The sequence below is a fragment of the Hippichthys cyanospilos genome, chromosome 6 (assembly GCF_059441005.1).
Source record: "Hippichthys cyanospilos isolate Australia breed blue-spotted pipefish chromosome 6, RoL_Hcya_1.0, whole genome shotgun sequence".
Taxonomy (NCBI): Eukaryota; Metazoa; Chordata; class Actinopteri; order Syngnathiformes; family Syngnathidae; genus Hippichthys; species Hippichthys cyanospilos.
In genome coordinates, this window is record NC_142374.1 from 13,108,073 (window position 1) to 13,125,209 (window position 17,137).

Below are 17,137 nucleotides of genomic sequence, written 5' to 3' on the forward strand. Positions count from 1 at the left end.
AATTCTATCATCAATACAGATTTTCACTGATCATGTGTGGGCCTGGAACCTATCCACTGTGATACATAGGAGTTCAATTTATTTCTTTATACAAAACTTGACAGGCATAAGGTCTTTCTGCAGGCTACATGACACAACATCATACTGACTTATGCCACTTGTGTACTTGGAATCATTACAATTAGGGTGCCAATTACTTGCTTTTCTTTTTTTTGCTTTTCTTTAATTGGGTATTGTCAAGTAACACAAGTGGTGGAATTGGTCTGAAGCATATTGTTTAATAAGTGTGAAAACACCCCGATACCACTAAGTTAAAAGCAGCCTCTTATGTCTAACCTTGATTGTAGGGAATCCCTGTTGTGTGCGATCTTTGACAGAACCTCGACTGCCCTCGGTCAGATATCGAGCTCTGTGCTGGGTCTCAGGCTGAACCAACATCTTCAGCTCCTTCCCATTGCTTCTCTGAGGGAACTGAGTAGATAACGATCCCGCTTTCACTGCCGTCCCTGACTCTAGAGAGCTGTAACAAAACAAAACAAATAAATGACCTCAAATTTGGCTGATATGAGTTACCGGTCAGTTTCAGATAGGTTGATGTTCAAGTGGCACAAAAAAAGGACATAATTAAATAGCCACATTTGCAAATGTACTTTCAGCCATTCATTGAACAAGGCAAACATTCAATAATAAATGGATTCTGACGGGATAATAAACTTGAGTTAAAATATCGAGGTATCACCGTATTGAAATGACATCTCCAAAACATGTAATTTTAAAATATTTTTTAGTAAATTTCCATTTTTCTTTGTAGCTAAATCTCAATTCTACTTAATTATAAAATGTTTTCTTCTAAAAAAAAATCCATAACACAGCATTTGTTACAATAACCGTTTACCCTGCTAAATTAAAATATGTAAATAAAATATTGTGAATTCGCCACATGGCAGATTTTTTTTCCATTACATGGATTCGCTACATTGCGTATTTATTTCCATAATGCAGATTCACGACTTTGCAGACTTTTTTTTTAATTACGTATGTATATTATAAAAGAAGTATATTGCTTCAGCAACCCGTATCTATGGCGGGAGTGAACGAATACACCATTCGCTACATTGAGGACGAGGCAAACATTAGAACTGCCATCACCTTTGGCAATTCAGCGAAGCTCGTAATAAAACGATCGTCCATATGGAAGGTGCTTTAGCAATCTGGATTGCCGACTACCGGAGAAGAACATGGTGAACCCCTTTCCTTTGAAATCTTGCACAGCTGCGGTCATATTAATAGCGGCCCGGATGTGGAATTAAAGTCTAATCTGTACATGATCAAAGTTGATTACAATGGAGAGTTTACACTTGAAATACCCTTTTATTCTAAAATAAATCAGAAATAATGCTTGCAATGCTGTGTTTAACTAACAAATCAGAAAGGCTATTTTTTTTTTTTTTTAAAACACAAATTGCACACAATTCAGTGTGCTGGTTAGTTTCTCGTTTAGGCAATTGGACACAACAAATGTGGGCATTTAACTAATAATGTGTTTAAATAACATTTTAAGAATTATTAATGTACATGTTTTGTTTATCATCCACTGAAATATTTGCTCAGATGCGGCGTATTTCTGTCTGAAAATAAGGCTATGAAAAAAAAAAAACTATAGCATTTTTTCCAATGTCAAATGTGCAGGGACCCTGACTGTAACGTGAAGCGGTTTTTGTGCGTTCAACTCAAAGAACCAGGAAACCCACCTGGTAACAGGACTAGTCTTGTCGGGGCCAAGCTGGGACAGGACAAAGTGAGGCGCCTTGGCACTGTCAGCGTCAAAAACATCCATGCTGTCCTCTGGGGGAGCAGGCTTGGGGCCTGGCCGCTGGCGAGGGGTTCGTTTTCTCGACTTGCGCGGCACTTCAGTGTTGTCGTTGTAAGAGAAGGAGCTGACCAAGCTGAAGTTGGAAACTGAGTCATCGGCCCACATGCTACTGCTATGCTCGGAGTCTGGACCCGGTGCGCTGGTTACGGGGGGCTCCTCGAGGCAGGACATCTGACTGTCATCGAACAGGTCCTCGGGTGGCGGGGATATGCTCAAAACAGGCCTCCACTTTGATGGGGTGTTTTGAGGCTGCTGAACTCCAAGGCCTGCGAGGACCCCTGACCCATGTTCTCCTGCAGCAGCACCTGCTCCACTGTTGCTTCTGTTGGGAGCAGACACAGCTCCTGCCTCCATGACTTGCACTTCCGACGCGACAGCTGCATCCCCTCCAGCCGAGTGAAGATGCTGAGGGGGCTTGAGATGATCGGAGGAGGCCGGACCAACAGAGCTTGGGGCTCCCATGGCCAAGGAGCAGGAGGCAGAGGGGCTGGAGGTGGAAGACGTGGCATCTGTAGCAGCGTGAGATAAATAAGTCAGGAAGGACGTTCGGCACTGATCAGGCTAGCAGTCCCACTCAAGCAGTCCCACTCAAGCAGCTGAATTTGTGCAGGGTTTAAATTGATTTTGCCCTCTTCCCAACTGTAATTTCTAGAATGTTATGGGTCCTATGCCCTCACTGTGCATGCGAGAGCTGTCAAGCATTGTTCACAAATTCTGAAGTTAAAGTTGAGAAGGGTACTAGGTACTATAGATCCCACAATGTTTTGATTCCTACAAAACCCTTTCTCCCATAAATCAATGTGACAAAACTGACATGCTTCGTTTACAAAACAAAAGCAAACTACTAATTCGTACATACACATTGCCAGAAAGAAACTTAACAAAATCTGGTCAAAACTTTCATCTATAGCCCAATTTGCAAGCTGGTAATGTGGGGTCTAATTAAATTTGCCAGGGTTGCCAGGGTTATCTTACACTTTGTGCAATGTGCATTCAGTAGTCAAAAGTATTTTGCGCATGCCAATTGGAAGATTTTGTTGGGACTGAGCGTAGCCATAGAGACAGAATAAACAAGCCTCTGACCTATGGAGCAGTGAACTGCAGACCATTTTATATGCAGACACTCCCTGCCTCAGAGGGAACTTCCTGCAATAAAAACGAGACAGCCAATGAGCAACAAGAGAGCTGATCATTCAAGACTCTGTCAATCAGTGAATTGGATATCTTCAAATTGTGGAGGGAGCACTGCTTTGTGAAGTTTTGAAGCATTCATTAGGTTCCTGATCCTCAGAGGGACTTTACAGCATCTCATGCTTCTGATCAGCACTGTTTAAGGCCAGGATAGAAAAAAATATTCATTAACAGTGCAGCTGTCTCAAAAAATGACACTGTTGACCAGTTTGCTCTTAAATGCAATTCCAGACTGATATCGTTCCCATTTATAATGGATGGTGGCTGTCCTGAACCACTATCCAAGGTCTGACCTAATGAATTTCTCCAGTCCAATGATTTGGCAACTTCAGTGTTTCATTAGGATACATAGATCCTTTTGCATGGAAAAATGGCAGCTTCTCAAGCACAAGGCTAATATATTTAATTACTTGAAACTTCAAAGTTACTGAGTAGTTATAATAGAAATGAGAACCACACGTTCTCAATTCTTGGTTCCAAAAACATTAAACTTTTCTAAAATATTAAAACAATACCACTTACTACACTGACACTTGAGAAGGACGTGTACACATGTCGTGGTAACAAAGAATAGCACATTGGCACAAACTTCATTATTACAAATTATAGCCTCTCTTAAGAGTGCTGCTGGAATGAACTTTTTTTTGACGCAACGGCCAGTGTTCTGATCCACAGCGCCAGATGATGCCCCCTTGATGTTTAACTGCACTGTAAGAATGTTTGACCCAAATGTTTATTTTCAAATGCCCCCAAAAAGCCAAGTGACAAAAAACATCAAGCACAGGCATCAAAGTGAGACGTGCAGCAAAAAGTGAGTGAAATGACAAAGTCTGTTAGGGATCCCGCTAGTGCAAAATAGCTTATTTCACTAAGAGAGCTGAAATGATGCTTAGAATGTAAGCCTGAATAAAAATGATTGATTTTGGGTTCTTTTAACATAGCAATGACCCGAGGCACCCCATGGGATCCACCAAAGAGTGGCCCCACTAAAAAAAAAAAAAAAAAAAAAAAAAAAAAAGAACAAAAACAGACTTTTAGCAGAAAAAATGTCATGGCTGAGAAGGCATGACAGGAAGGACAAAGACAGAGATCAGCCACACGCAAGACTGGAGAACCCCTAGATGTCTCCCTTTAATTAAACCACTATTTTTTTTTTTTTTTGTTTATATGTGCTGTGGTATATTGACTTAGGAGTTTGCTTTATTCCGTGGCCAAGCTTGTAACTGTACCCACTTGTACAATAGAACACATTTTCTAGGAATGGGCAAACACCAATATCACTATTGGGCTAATACTTTATTATACATCATTGGGCACTCAAGGAAGCTGATACCTTGGACAAATATATATATATATATATATATATATATATATATATATATATATATATATATATATATATATATATATACATGTACTGTATATTATTAAATATCACCAAAAAAAATACAAAGGAAAAATGAAGTTTTATTAACCTCTGGAGTGACGTGACTTGAGATAGTTACAGCCACATTCACTAGCGCGGGTAGCCTAGCTTAGCCTAGTCTTCTTCGTATTTCTTGATTATCTCCAGCTTCATTAGCATACTAATCTTCTTACGTCTCCCTTTAACATCACTACCAATCTCGGGCCACATGGCTAAACAATTATTTGAATTAATAATTGTTAATAATAATAATAAATTAATAATTATTTGAATTAAGCACTAAAATGCACAATAAATATGATATTGTAAGCACTCAAATGAGATCAAGTTTTAAATATATCAGCATCTTAGTGACACGATGACGCCGACCAATAGCAGACCAGCATGCAGTGACGGAGGAGCATGGTGAAACTCGCAGAGTCATACGCAGGCACACTGACTGCCAAATTTGAATTTTGTAGTTGTTGCTGATGCCGCGAAGCGGGGACGAAAAAAACTTAGTAATCACTCCGTAACATGAAAAAAACGTAAACCAGGGAATGCCATAAGCCGGGGATCCACTGCACACACACACACACACACAGCAATTTAAAACATTGGTGCATCATCATCACTAGCGCTGTTAAAATTTTGGATGAAATGTACAGAACATATCAGTACTCTGTATCATTGAGTGCCCAGAGTGAATGCTGTATATTCTGATAAGATGCTACTTTTTCCCTATGCTTTGACCCGGGTGTCTGGTTGATTCTTTTTTATTGGCAAGTTCCAAGCCACGAAGAGATTTACCTATAGCTTCATCACATCTGATCAATGAAATCACCTATGTTACAGTGATGGGGGAGCACATGCATGAGTGCGAGGCAGGCTGCCTAAGAGGAACGCTTAAATGTACGCGCAGCTGAGTAGGACTGAAAATACAATCGAGCAATAAGAAGCATCTTGAGCTGAGTTTGGAATTAGTGCCATCAATACAGTCATCTCTGCAGTGTGACCCTATCCCCTTGTTTTGCTTGTGCCATTTTATTTTCTCCACACTTCACTCCGGTAGTGTATTTGATGCTTTGTCTTAACCCCCCCCCAAACAAACAAACAAACAGAAATAATGAACATGGCTGGAAAAACCTTCGGGTTAATAATGTCTCTAAATGTTAGGTATAATCCCTTTGTTGGAAGTTTGATGATTAAGAGCTGCATGCATACATTGCAGTTGCAATACGGATGGACCTGACTAACTGTAAGCCATGCCTCTCCTGCTAGGACTGCGACACAAAGTATAAAGGGTGTATTAATTCAGAGCAGTAAAGAGCTATGGGGACCTTGAAAAGCATCACATGGTCACAGATTAGTTCGTCTCTGGAACCGGTGAAAGGGTAAAATTGCCCTCAGTCACCAAAGGAGGTCATACTTGTTCCTGTTCTCCCATGATAATAGGAGAACAATCGAGCAAGTGGACCATAATTTCTGATCATGACATTTGTTGGCTAATTCGGTGGCTCACCTGAAGCCAAGGCTGCCGAAGGGGGAGGCCCCGCCTCTCCCCCGCTCTTCTGGCTCATGGTGGTTGGATCGGTCTGGGTGGATGACTGTTGGAGCTGGAGCTCTTTAGGGAGGAGGTCATATACAGACTCTGAAATAAAGATGAGGCGGATACATCATGTTTTAAAAAGGAAATAATATGTGACTGTGACTCACTCACTGTAATAGAGATCCTCAGAGCTGTGAGGTGTTACAGGGCAGTAATCACAAAATGATAGTTCTAAAGAGATGCAGGGGAAAAAAAATAACATTTGGAAAGATTGCCATTCAACCTAATAGAATTTTAAATTGAGAAGAAGAAATGTACTTTTGTCCTTTTTTGCAGAAAGCAGTGGGTCTGAATCTCAGTCCCCCCAAAGCCATGTTAAAGCTTTCCTTAAGCGAGATACTGAACTACATGTGAAAAACCAAAAGCTCACAATCTTATGTGAGGAACTCAGTTATGTTATCGTTGACCTCCAGGAACATTTGACTGGTCGACAAGCTTTCAAAAACTTTTTCTTCAGTCATGCTGGAAAAGCATATACAATTTAACTAAGATATAATTGTAGTAGTCCAAATGTATAAAATGAAGTGTTGAGGTCACCTTAGTGTTCTAGCTGAAATCTGCTATAGCCTTGTCGATTAGTTTTCCTTATAATACAGGCCAGCCACCAGGTATCTTTATACAATATGATGGTACTGCACCTCACTTGTTACACTGCTTCATTTTTAAAAAGAAGTACTGGAATAGCATGAAAGAAGATCCTGGCGTCAAGACGGCAACATTTCCGTCATCAACAAATTCTCCTAGCAAATCAGAAACAACAAATAGCATCCTAAGATTAATGCAATTATCTACCAGTGGAGAAGTTGAGTGAGTTGAAACCCAGAGAAACATTCCTGGACACTTGATAGCAACGAGGTTCCTAGAAACCCATTACCAAGCAGCGCGGCGCCCCTGGAGTAAACCCTGCTCAACGGCCTACATATGCGATTAGGTTGTCTGGTTGCTAGGAGAATGAGGTGTATCAAAACCCTGGCATGGCTATTCAGCTGTGCATCAGTGGTGCCAGGTATGTGTAGTGGTCATTTGATACTTGCCAATCACTGAACACCAGCATAATGTTGAAAGTGAAAAGACACATGATCTTCAGTGACATCAGCAACGCCACTGACACATGGACACAGCAATTACATGAACAGCATATACTGGACAAAAGAAAAAAAAAAGGGGGGGCAGGGCTGCCCCCACTGGCTATTGTTTATCTCAAGCTAATCTTTCTTAAAATGAGAGTTGTCTAAGCGCTGCAAGCTTGTGTCCAGAGGGATTGAAGTTATTACCAACAGGAAATTGCAGTTTATCAACAAAAGAGCAATGGATTTATGACGCTTCAAATGCCAACATTTGAGAAATCCTACAGCAATTGCACTCCAATTACAGAGAGTAAAAAAACCAATAAGCAACTTTATGGTCCCAGCAGTAGCTTTTTTTTTCTCACATCTTTGTACACAGGGTTCAATATAGCACATAGATGCTGTTCAGCTCAAATATTGATGACAACCTCTTTCATTTCAGTCTTGTCTACAAGGTCGGAGGGATGTAGATGTTCATTCAGATAGGTGCGCTAGATCATACTTTTTATGATATGAACTAGATTTTGGGCATGATAGAAATGTGAACTGTCACCGTAGGGAGGTGATAACATATTCTGTAACGTGAAATTCCACACATTTCAAGTGCATAACAATGATAGAGAGCATTCGAAATTTTGAAGGCTCTAATTTGTGCGCATATGAGAATTTGCATCAATTGGGAGCTTCCAATGTTGCATGGAGGCAGTTTAGCCACAAGGTTATATATGCTGCAAAATACAATAATTAGCAAATTATACAGGGAAAACCGCTTAAGTTAGGAGGAAATACAACCTAGAGCGTAAACAGAAAGTTGAATAGTAGCAGGATAAAGACATGAAAAGCATTAAAACAAGCTTGTCTTTTTTAACATAGTGAAAAGCAAACTGTCGTACAGCTTCACAAATTTGTTCTTAAAGGCATTCAGCCATTAGCGATGCAATAAATACATTTGATAGATGACTTTAAACCAGGGGTGTCAAACTAATTTTTATCATGGACCACATTGTAGTTATAGCTTCTGTCAGAGGGTTGGGATGACTGTGAAGTAAAAAAATAAACAAAAAATTAAAGTTTCTCACACACTTACGTAGTTTTCATGGGCCACATAAAACGATGTGGCAGTTTGACACCTGTGTTTTAAACAAACCAAATTGAAAATTTGACATTTAGACATTTAACACAGGTAACACAAATTACACCACATCTTCAAAGATTCCGAGGAAACCGGTCAGTTGCGCACTTCTCATACCTAAGTTGCATTTAAGTACTTTTTTTCAACCACTTTTCACAGCTTTAAATTAGTTAGGTGGGATCGACTATTAAAAGCTATTGGGAGGGGGGTGTTAAAGATTTATGCCTGATAGGACAATATGATATATGCATTTGGTTTGCATGATGTAATTAGGACAGCGGGAATTCCCTTTTACCAAATTGGGGCTGTTACATCTGACCTACATGACGTGTCCGTGAGGAAACCAGTGGGTGCGACATGTGATATGATGTGTCGACACTGGATTAGTCCATGTCATTGAGCCGGGTCAACTGGAGCGCATGGCACTTGAGAATGCACAGGAGCATGAGCCAAGAAATATAAAAACTTCCTTTTATTTATGCGGCCCGGAGCAGTTTCACATAGTACAGGTCATCGGTATGGCTGTCACATGGGTGTGATTCAAGTTTGTATAGCAGACACAATACCATTATTTCTAGTTTAGACTAAATCAGCACCTTTAAAGTGCCTGTAACTCAATTACTTGGTAAATAAATAACTGTAGATATTTGGCTAAGAGTCCTGCCAATGTGAATGATTTTAAAATTAAACCAAGGTCTAAAAGACCAAAGGCCCCCAGAGAAATTAAAACCATTTTTAAATTTGATTCCGATTTATTATGGTGATCCATTATTTAAATCATCGCAATGTGTGATTATCTATTTAATTTACTTCACGGGATCTTTGATTCGTAGCTTTTGCCTGCCTCAAACACATTGTTGATATAATACCATCCATTTATACTCAGTTGAAAATTAATTACTTATTTTTATGATGATCTCTTGACCACAATAATGGAAAGCCCAATAGACCCCCAAGTTTTAACATTGTTTATATTCCTTTTTTCCTGCTTGCTGTTACAGTTGCAGAAATGTTTGGTGGTTTGTTTGGTGGTGCTATTTTAGTTTTTGGTTTAATAGCTGCCAGAAAATATGTGTACAAGTTTAGGTCAAGGTGGGTCCGAGTAAGCCAACCATGTTGGATGCACTAACATTAGACTGCATTTTAGACAAATTAAATTACCTCACGATAAAGGCACGCGCAGCTGATAATGCACATGCCTAAAAGGTTTTGTCAAGCAGCAAGGTCACTGGTCCATTTTTATTCTTTGCAGCTGGCTTTGTGGTTAAGCAGGGCGGCGGTGTGCCAGATGAATTAGACTATTCATAAGGACAATGTTTTTGGTACTCATCAGATATATGCAGCACGAGAATGTAATCCCTGCATCAAAACTCTGCAGCTTTAATTATATTCTTCAACAAACATAAGACAAAGACTAACTCATTTCTCTCAGACCTCATGGATTTTTTGGTTTGAACTGCTTACCACTGATGAATATGAATGTAGTGACAGGTTAACACAAAGTGTAGCTTTGGCACACACGCAACCATCAAGTTTCTATTTCTCACATGTATACTGTATCTATTATAGCGGCCTTGCTTGGTGAAAATCTAAAGAAAACATGGTGGTGGTGACTCTTAAACTGAACACTCCTAGGTGAGGGTTACTGTTGGTAGATACTGTGCAGAAACGGATGTTCCAATGAAATGTGAGATGGCATGCTTCGTTTTGAGTGACTAATTAGAATTGCAGTCTTGTAGGCCTAAATAAGATATCACTGTTGTATCCATCCATCCATCCATCCATCCATCCATCCATCCATCCATACTTAATTTGTTGTCTGTCCTAAAAAAATGAATTTGTTGTTTTACTTCTTTATAGATTATTTGCATGTACAACAGTATAGTTATACAAAAAACAACAGTTTTGAGTACAAGTGTACATCAAAAACAAGTCCTCATGGAACTATGAATGTTCTCAACTTCCCTAATTATTTCACAGCATTACTTGAAGAAACCCAGCCTCATTTTCGACTAACCTCTAAAAACGTTTAAAATTGTATAGAAATAAATAGTTTACATGGTTAATACACCACAAACTACTGCCACATTCAGTCATTCAACACTTTATTTTTTAAGACTAGAAATTGAGAAGCAATAAGAAAAGAGAACCATCCAATTCCTTACAGTGTTCAACACTTCCTTTTAGGGACATCTTTGGACATTACACTAAGACAATGCTTCTCAATTACATTTTGCCTAGCATCCCCTGGACTATAAATAAGTTAAAATTGTATAACTAAACCTATATCCTGAAAATAACAAAAGAAAAAAAATATATAAATCAACTTTCAACAACTGTTAATTATTTTTACAGCGTTTATATGGGTTACGGCAGAGAAAACAAACAGAAGAAAAAAATAACTGAGTGCAAAGTGCCCGAAACTAAAAAAAAAAAAAAAAAAAAAAGCCTTTTTCCTAGGGGCAAAAAAACAAGGCTGCCCCATGCAGACCCTGAATTTGTCATAACGATCACTTATTATGTGTGGCTGATAATCATGTTTTGAGTAAATAAGAGAAGTCATGAGGTTATTACATATTCTTCACAATAGATGTAATGTAGAGCTTTTATAGTGAATAACCCGAATGGAGATGTGAGGTATAAGCCTAAAACAGGTAAAAGTGCATGGTGCACAGGTGCATGGTCACTGGCATGTTGATGGACAGACTGAACAATGGAAAATCAGGCTAAACGCCAAGAGCTGTTTTATTTCTGTTTTGTTAAAGCCCCTATGGCCTTTCCGCTCATTAACAGTGCTCTACAGCGTGTGTGTTTCGCACACATTTGTGGCTAAAAATAGACGCGTGAACTGTGCAGTGCAATTAGACGTGAGTGTTCAAATTTAAAGTAAAATTCAGTTCAGGACGAAAGGGTGACCTGCAGGTAATTGGCTCCCCATTCATACGATATACTTGAGTTCCTTTTTCCAAACTTTACTTCTTTCTGACAAATCAGATCAATGAGAATGTTGATCCGTAGGTTTATTTACCCCCCCCCCCCAAAAAAAAAAAAAAAAAGTTTTGAAATTCTTTTTCAAAGCGGCAACACAGTAACTGTGTTCCACTTGAGCACCTATACACACCTGTAATGGCTGCATCTTAATACTTAACTAGCTGATCTGCAAAGTCGTCCGTCATAGGAGCATTCTGTTCAGTTATCTACATCAGCAGGAATTATGGTAACATTTTCATATTGTATATCAAGAGATCTGAGACTCCCATACTCTATTAACCCTTGTGGAAAGATATAAAGACGAACCCTTAACATACATATTTTACCAAAATGGTAGATGATGCCGCTTAAGGGTTAAGAAGGCCAATGACCAACTGTGATACACTACCTGAAAGACTTTTGAAAAACATGCAAAAACATTTTAAAGTAAAGACTTCTGAAAAAACACATAACACAAACAGGGCATTTTATATTGGCAATGATATACTCAACATTAAGACACTTATGTCCACACCACTATGGTTTGACATGAAAGCACCCTTAGGAACTGCCACACTTACCTTTAGACTAATTGTCACTTTTTTCCTCTCCATAGTTTGGTTTGTCCTCCCTACATTGGCTTCCTGTAGATTTTAGAATCAATTTAAAATAAATAAATAAATAAAATTGTGAAATCGTAAAATCGTGTTTGCCTAAATGCACTCACACTCACTTAACACTCCTGATCTGCTGGAACTGTTTCATTAAAGTCCCTTAGGTTGACTCATGAACCATCCCTGGCTATTCCCAAAACTGGGAAGAAACACAGGAACTAGACTTAACCAAGACAAGCCCCAAAACTGTGGAACAAGCTGTCTGCCTGTTAGGAGAGGCCCCACTCAGAAGGTTTTCAAATCACACCCTAAGGCACATTTTAACTCTGACTATTCATAAGGTAAAACTTACTATATGGTTGAACGATTTTTAAGAAAAAAATGGAACTGCAAATTTTCTGCAATTATTAGGGCCCGAGCAGCTACCGCTGCGAGAGCCCTCTTGTTTTTCTCCAGATTATTATTATTATTATTATTATTATTATTATTATTATTATTATTATTATTATTTACTGTGCAGCGCTTTTCCATTTTTGAGGGCCTAAACATGCACGAAAAGTCACCAAAATTTGCACATTTGTCGGGCCCGGTGAAAAATTGGATATTTTTGTGTTTCCCAAAAAAATGCAAAAAAAATGGCTCTGCAGCGCCACCTAAGGTCGAAAAAGTGCACCTGGTCCCGGCCCGTTTGACATAGAGCTACGAAAATTTTTAGGCATATGTAGGACCTAGAGACCTACAAAAAAGTCAGCGCGAGCCATGTGCTCAGATGTACAGAAAAAGAGTTATGAATTTTTGAATGTGCATTTTTGGCCCATTTTTGCACGTTTGCAGGTCCCAAACTGCTCCTTGTTTCTCCTAAACGCTTTACTCAATCGCCTTCAAATTTGCTGTGGTCCATATTCACACATAGGGGCACAAGTGGGCAAAATTTCGTGCAGATCCGCTGACATATATGATAGGGGCGTGGCTTCAACTTATGTGTTCAATTTTTCCTTCGCCAAGAGGGACAAAAACCTTAATAACTTTGATGTACTAGCTTAAAAAAATCTAAAACTTCATAGACACATGGAAACTTATGTCTTTAACACCTTTAAAAAAAGTTTTGTTAAATACCTACTAGCGCCGCCTAGTGGTTGATTAAAATGTCATTTTTTACACTTTCATGTATTGTGCTCAGTCTGTTTGAGTAAAACAAATGAAAATTGGTCAGAATATCATTAAGACATGGAATATTAAGGTTTTAAAATTTTACGACTTTTCGATAATGGGCGTAGTCTGCACGCCACCTCAAAGTCAGATGACTCGCCAAAACGAAAAAAGTGGCTGTAATTGGCCCCAAAATGGCCTTATGAGTGGAAAAAAGCCTCTCACTCCCGGCCCGTTTGACCTAGAGCTCCAAAAATTTGTAGCCTTATGTAGGACCTCGAGCCCTACAAAAAAGTCAGCGCGAGCCATGTGCTCAGATGTACAGAAAGAGAGTTATGAATTTTTGAATGTGCACTTTTGGCCCGTTTTTGCTCATTTACAGGTCCCGAACTGCTCCTTTTTTCTCCCAAACGCTTGACCCGATCAACTTCAAATTTGCTGTGATGTTTTATCTGACTGTGAGGCACAATTGTTCAAATTTTTGTGATGATCCACCATCAAATATGTTGGGGGCGGGGCTTTATATTATGCCTTTGATGATTACTTTGCCACATGTGAAACAAACCTTTATAACTCAGCTTTACAAGCTTAGAAAAATCTGAAACTTCACAGACACATGGAGACTCAAGCCCTGAACACAAGTGTTTAAAAAAATATTCAATTGCTTATAAAGCCATCTAGTGGCAAACAAAAATGTCAGTCTGATGTCTCGCCAAAACGAAAAAAGTTGCTGTGTTTGGTCCCAGATGGTCTTATCTTTTCTAAACTTCATATATTTGATGGATTTCCAATGCGGAATACACCTATCAACGTATTTTTTGTTATAGTGCCAGCGCCACCTAGTGGCAGCCAAAAATATAGCATTTTTTAAACGTTTTTATGTGTTTGGCTGAGCCCTTTGATGTAATATTGCTGAAATTAGGTCTGCTAAGCTTCTAGACAGCCCTGCTGACCTCCACCAAATTTTACGAAGTTTCGATAATGGGCGTGGCCTCTACGAACATTTTCATTCCGAAGCTTTATCTGTCCAGTAAAAGTTGCTGTAATTTGACCCAGATGATCTGATCTTCTCACAATTTCACACATTGGATGAAAATATTCTCCTGAACATATCGACAAAAATATATTCCAGTTTAAAGCTAGCGCCACCTAGTGGCTGCAAAAAATGTCATTAGTCGAAAGATTACAGTCAATCCTGTTTGGTTTGACCTACAGCTATGAAACTTTGTAGGCAAATGAAGGACTGCAAGACCTACAAAAAAGTCAATAAAAGTGATGTGCTAGGATGTACAGAAAAATTGTTAAGAATTTTTTTAATGTGCAGTTTTGTCCCATTCTTAGACATTAGCTGGTCTCAAACTACTGCCTTTTTCTCTTAAACGATTCACCCCATTACCTTCAACTTTGGCATGAATCATTATCCAACTGAGGGGCACACATAGTCCAAATATCGTGAAGATCTCTTGACAGAAAAGATGGGGGCGGAGCTTCAAATTATGTTTAATACTTCCTTCGCCAAGAGTGACAAAAATGTTCATAACTCAGCTATGACGGCTTCAAACCATCTGAAACTTTCCTGGGACTTTAAAAGTCATGCAATAATACAGCTATGTGATAAACTTTCAAATCATTTACAGCGCCACCCAGTGGCGGACAAAAATCTCATTTTTTATACTTTTATGTACTGTGAAATGCCTGTTTGACTAAATGAACTAAAAAATGGTCAGAAAAGCTATGACACATTGGAACATTAAGGTTCTCAACTTTTATGACTTTTCATTAAAGGGCGTGGCCTCTATGCAAACTCAAAGTCTGATGTCTCCCCAAAACGGTGAAAGTTGCTGTAATTGGACCTAGATGATCTGATGTTTGCAAAACTTCATATATGGGATGGGAGTCCAATGTGAAACACACCTACAAGCCTATTTTTTATCATAGTACGAGCGCCACCTAGTGGCAGCAAAAAATAAGGCAAATCCTTAATGTTTTTATGTACTCTGCTGAGCCCCTTGAAGTGATATCCCTTAAATGTTTTCTGAAAAGCCAGTGGCCATGCCTTATGCCCTCCACAAATCAGTACGATGTTTCGACAGTGGGTGTGGCCTATATGGCATTGAAAGTCACTAAATTGGAACAATAAAAGCTGCAGTAACTCCACCCACATTGTCCCACCTTGTCTAAATTTTACATATTTGATAAGAGTCCTGCACTGAAGTCATCTACAACTACTATTTCATTGTTCATAGTCCTTGTTCATACCCCGACCTGTTCATACCCCAACCTGCACAGGTCTGCGAGGGCCCTTTATAGCTGCTTGCAGCTCTAGTTATTATTATTATTATTATTATTATTATTTACTGTGCAGCGCTTTTCCATTTTTGAGGGCCTAAACATGCACGAAAAGTCACCAAAATTTGCACATTTGTCGGGCCCGGTGAAAAATTGGATATTTTTGTGTTTCCCAAAACAATGCAAAAAAAATGGCTCTGCAGCGCCACCTAAGGTCGAAAAAGTGCACCTGGTCCCGGCCCGTTTGACCTAGAGCTACGAAAATTTTTAGCCATATGTAGGACCTACAGACCTACAAAAAAGTCAGCGCGAGCCATGTGCTCAGATGTACAGAAAAAGAGTTATGAATTTTTGAACGTGCATTTTTGGCCCATTTTTGCACGTTTGCAGGTCCCAAACTGCTCCTTGTTTCTCCCAAACGCTTTACTCAATCGCCTTCAAATTTGCTGTGGTCCATATTCACACATAGGGGAACAAGTGGGCAAAATTTGGTGCAGATCCGCTGACATATATGATAGGGGTGTGGCTTCAAATTATGTGTTCAATTTTTCCTTCGCCAAGAGGGACAAAAACCTTAATAACTTTGATGTACTAGCTTAAAAAAATCTAAAACTTCATAGACACATGGAAACTTATGTCTTTAACACCTTTAAAAAAATTTTTTTTAAATACCTACTAGCGCCGCCTAGTGGTTGTTTAAAATGTCATTTTTTACACTTTCATGTATTGTGCTCAGTCTGTTTGAGTAAAACAAATGAAAATTGGTCAGAATATCATTAAGACATGGAATATTAAGGTATTAAAATTTTACGACTTTTCGATAATGGGCGTAGTCTGCACGCCACCTCAAAGTCAGATGACTCGCCAAAACGAAAAAAGTGGCTGTAATTGGCCCCAAAATGGCCTTATGAGTGGAAAATAGCCTCTCACTCCCGGCCCGTTTGACCTAGAGCTCCAAAAATTTGTAGCCTTATGTAGGACCTCGAGCCCTACAAAAAAGTCAGCGCGAGCCCTATGCTCAGATGTACAGAAAGAGAGTTATGAATTTTTGAATGTGCACCTTTAGCCCGTTTTTGCTCATTTGCAGGTCCTGAACTGCTCCTTTTTTCTCCCAAACGCTTGACCCGATCGACTTCAAATTTGCTGTGATGTTTTATCTGACTGTCAGGCACAATTGTTCAAATTTTTGTGATGATCCGCCATCAAATATGTTGGGGGCGGAGCTTTATAGTATGCCTTTGATGATTACTTTGCCACATGTGAAACAAACCTTTATAACTCAGCTTTACAAGCTTAGAAAAATCTGAAACTTCACAGACACATGGAAACTTAAGCCCTTAACACAAGTGTTTAAAAAAATCTTCAATTGCTTATAAGGCCATCTAGTGGCAAACAAAAATGTCAGTCTGATGTCTCGCAAAAACGAACAAAGTTGCTGTGTTTGGTCCCAGATAGTCTTATCTTTTCTAAACTTCATATATTTAATGAGTTTCCAATGCGGAATACACCTATCAACGTATTTTTTGTTATAGTGCGAATGCCACCTAGTGGCAGCCAAAAATATAGCATTTTTTAAACGTTTTTATGTGTTTAGCTGAGCCCTTTGAAGTAATATCGCTGAAATTAAGTCTGAAAAGCCTCTAGACAGCCCTGCTGACCTCCACCAAATTTTACGAAGTTTCGATAATGGGCGTGGCCTCTACGACCATTTTCATTCCGAAGCTTTATCTGTCCAGTAAAAATTGCTGTAATTTGACCCAGATGATCCGATCTTCTCACAATTTCACACATTGGATGAAAATATTCTCCTGAACATATCGACAAAAATACATTCCAGT

General features: G+C 39.1%; 1 protein-coding gene across 1 annotated transcript in view; it reads right to left on the bottom strand.

The window, feature by feature from the left end:
- The window catches only part of LOC148422247 (nuclear factor of activated T-cells 5-like), a 39,610-nt gene that overhangs the window by 13,949 nt on the left and 8,524 nt on the right, over nucleotides 1–17,137 (bottom strand). Inside the window, exons 2-4 of the mRNA XM_088417675.1 lie at nucleotides 5,992–6,120; nucleotides 1,752–2,382; nucleotides 337–520 (exon numbers count right to left, since the gene is read on the bottom strand). Of these exons, the coding sequence (XP_088273801.1) occupies nucleotides 337–520; nucleotides 1,752–2,382; nucleotides 5,992–6,120 (944 nt within the window). The remainder of the gene's footprint in view (nucleotides 1–336; nucleotides 521–1,751; nucleotides 2,383–5,991; nucleotides 6,121–17,137) is intronic.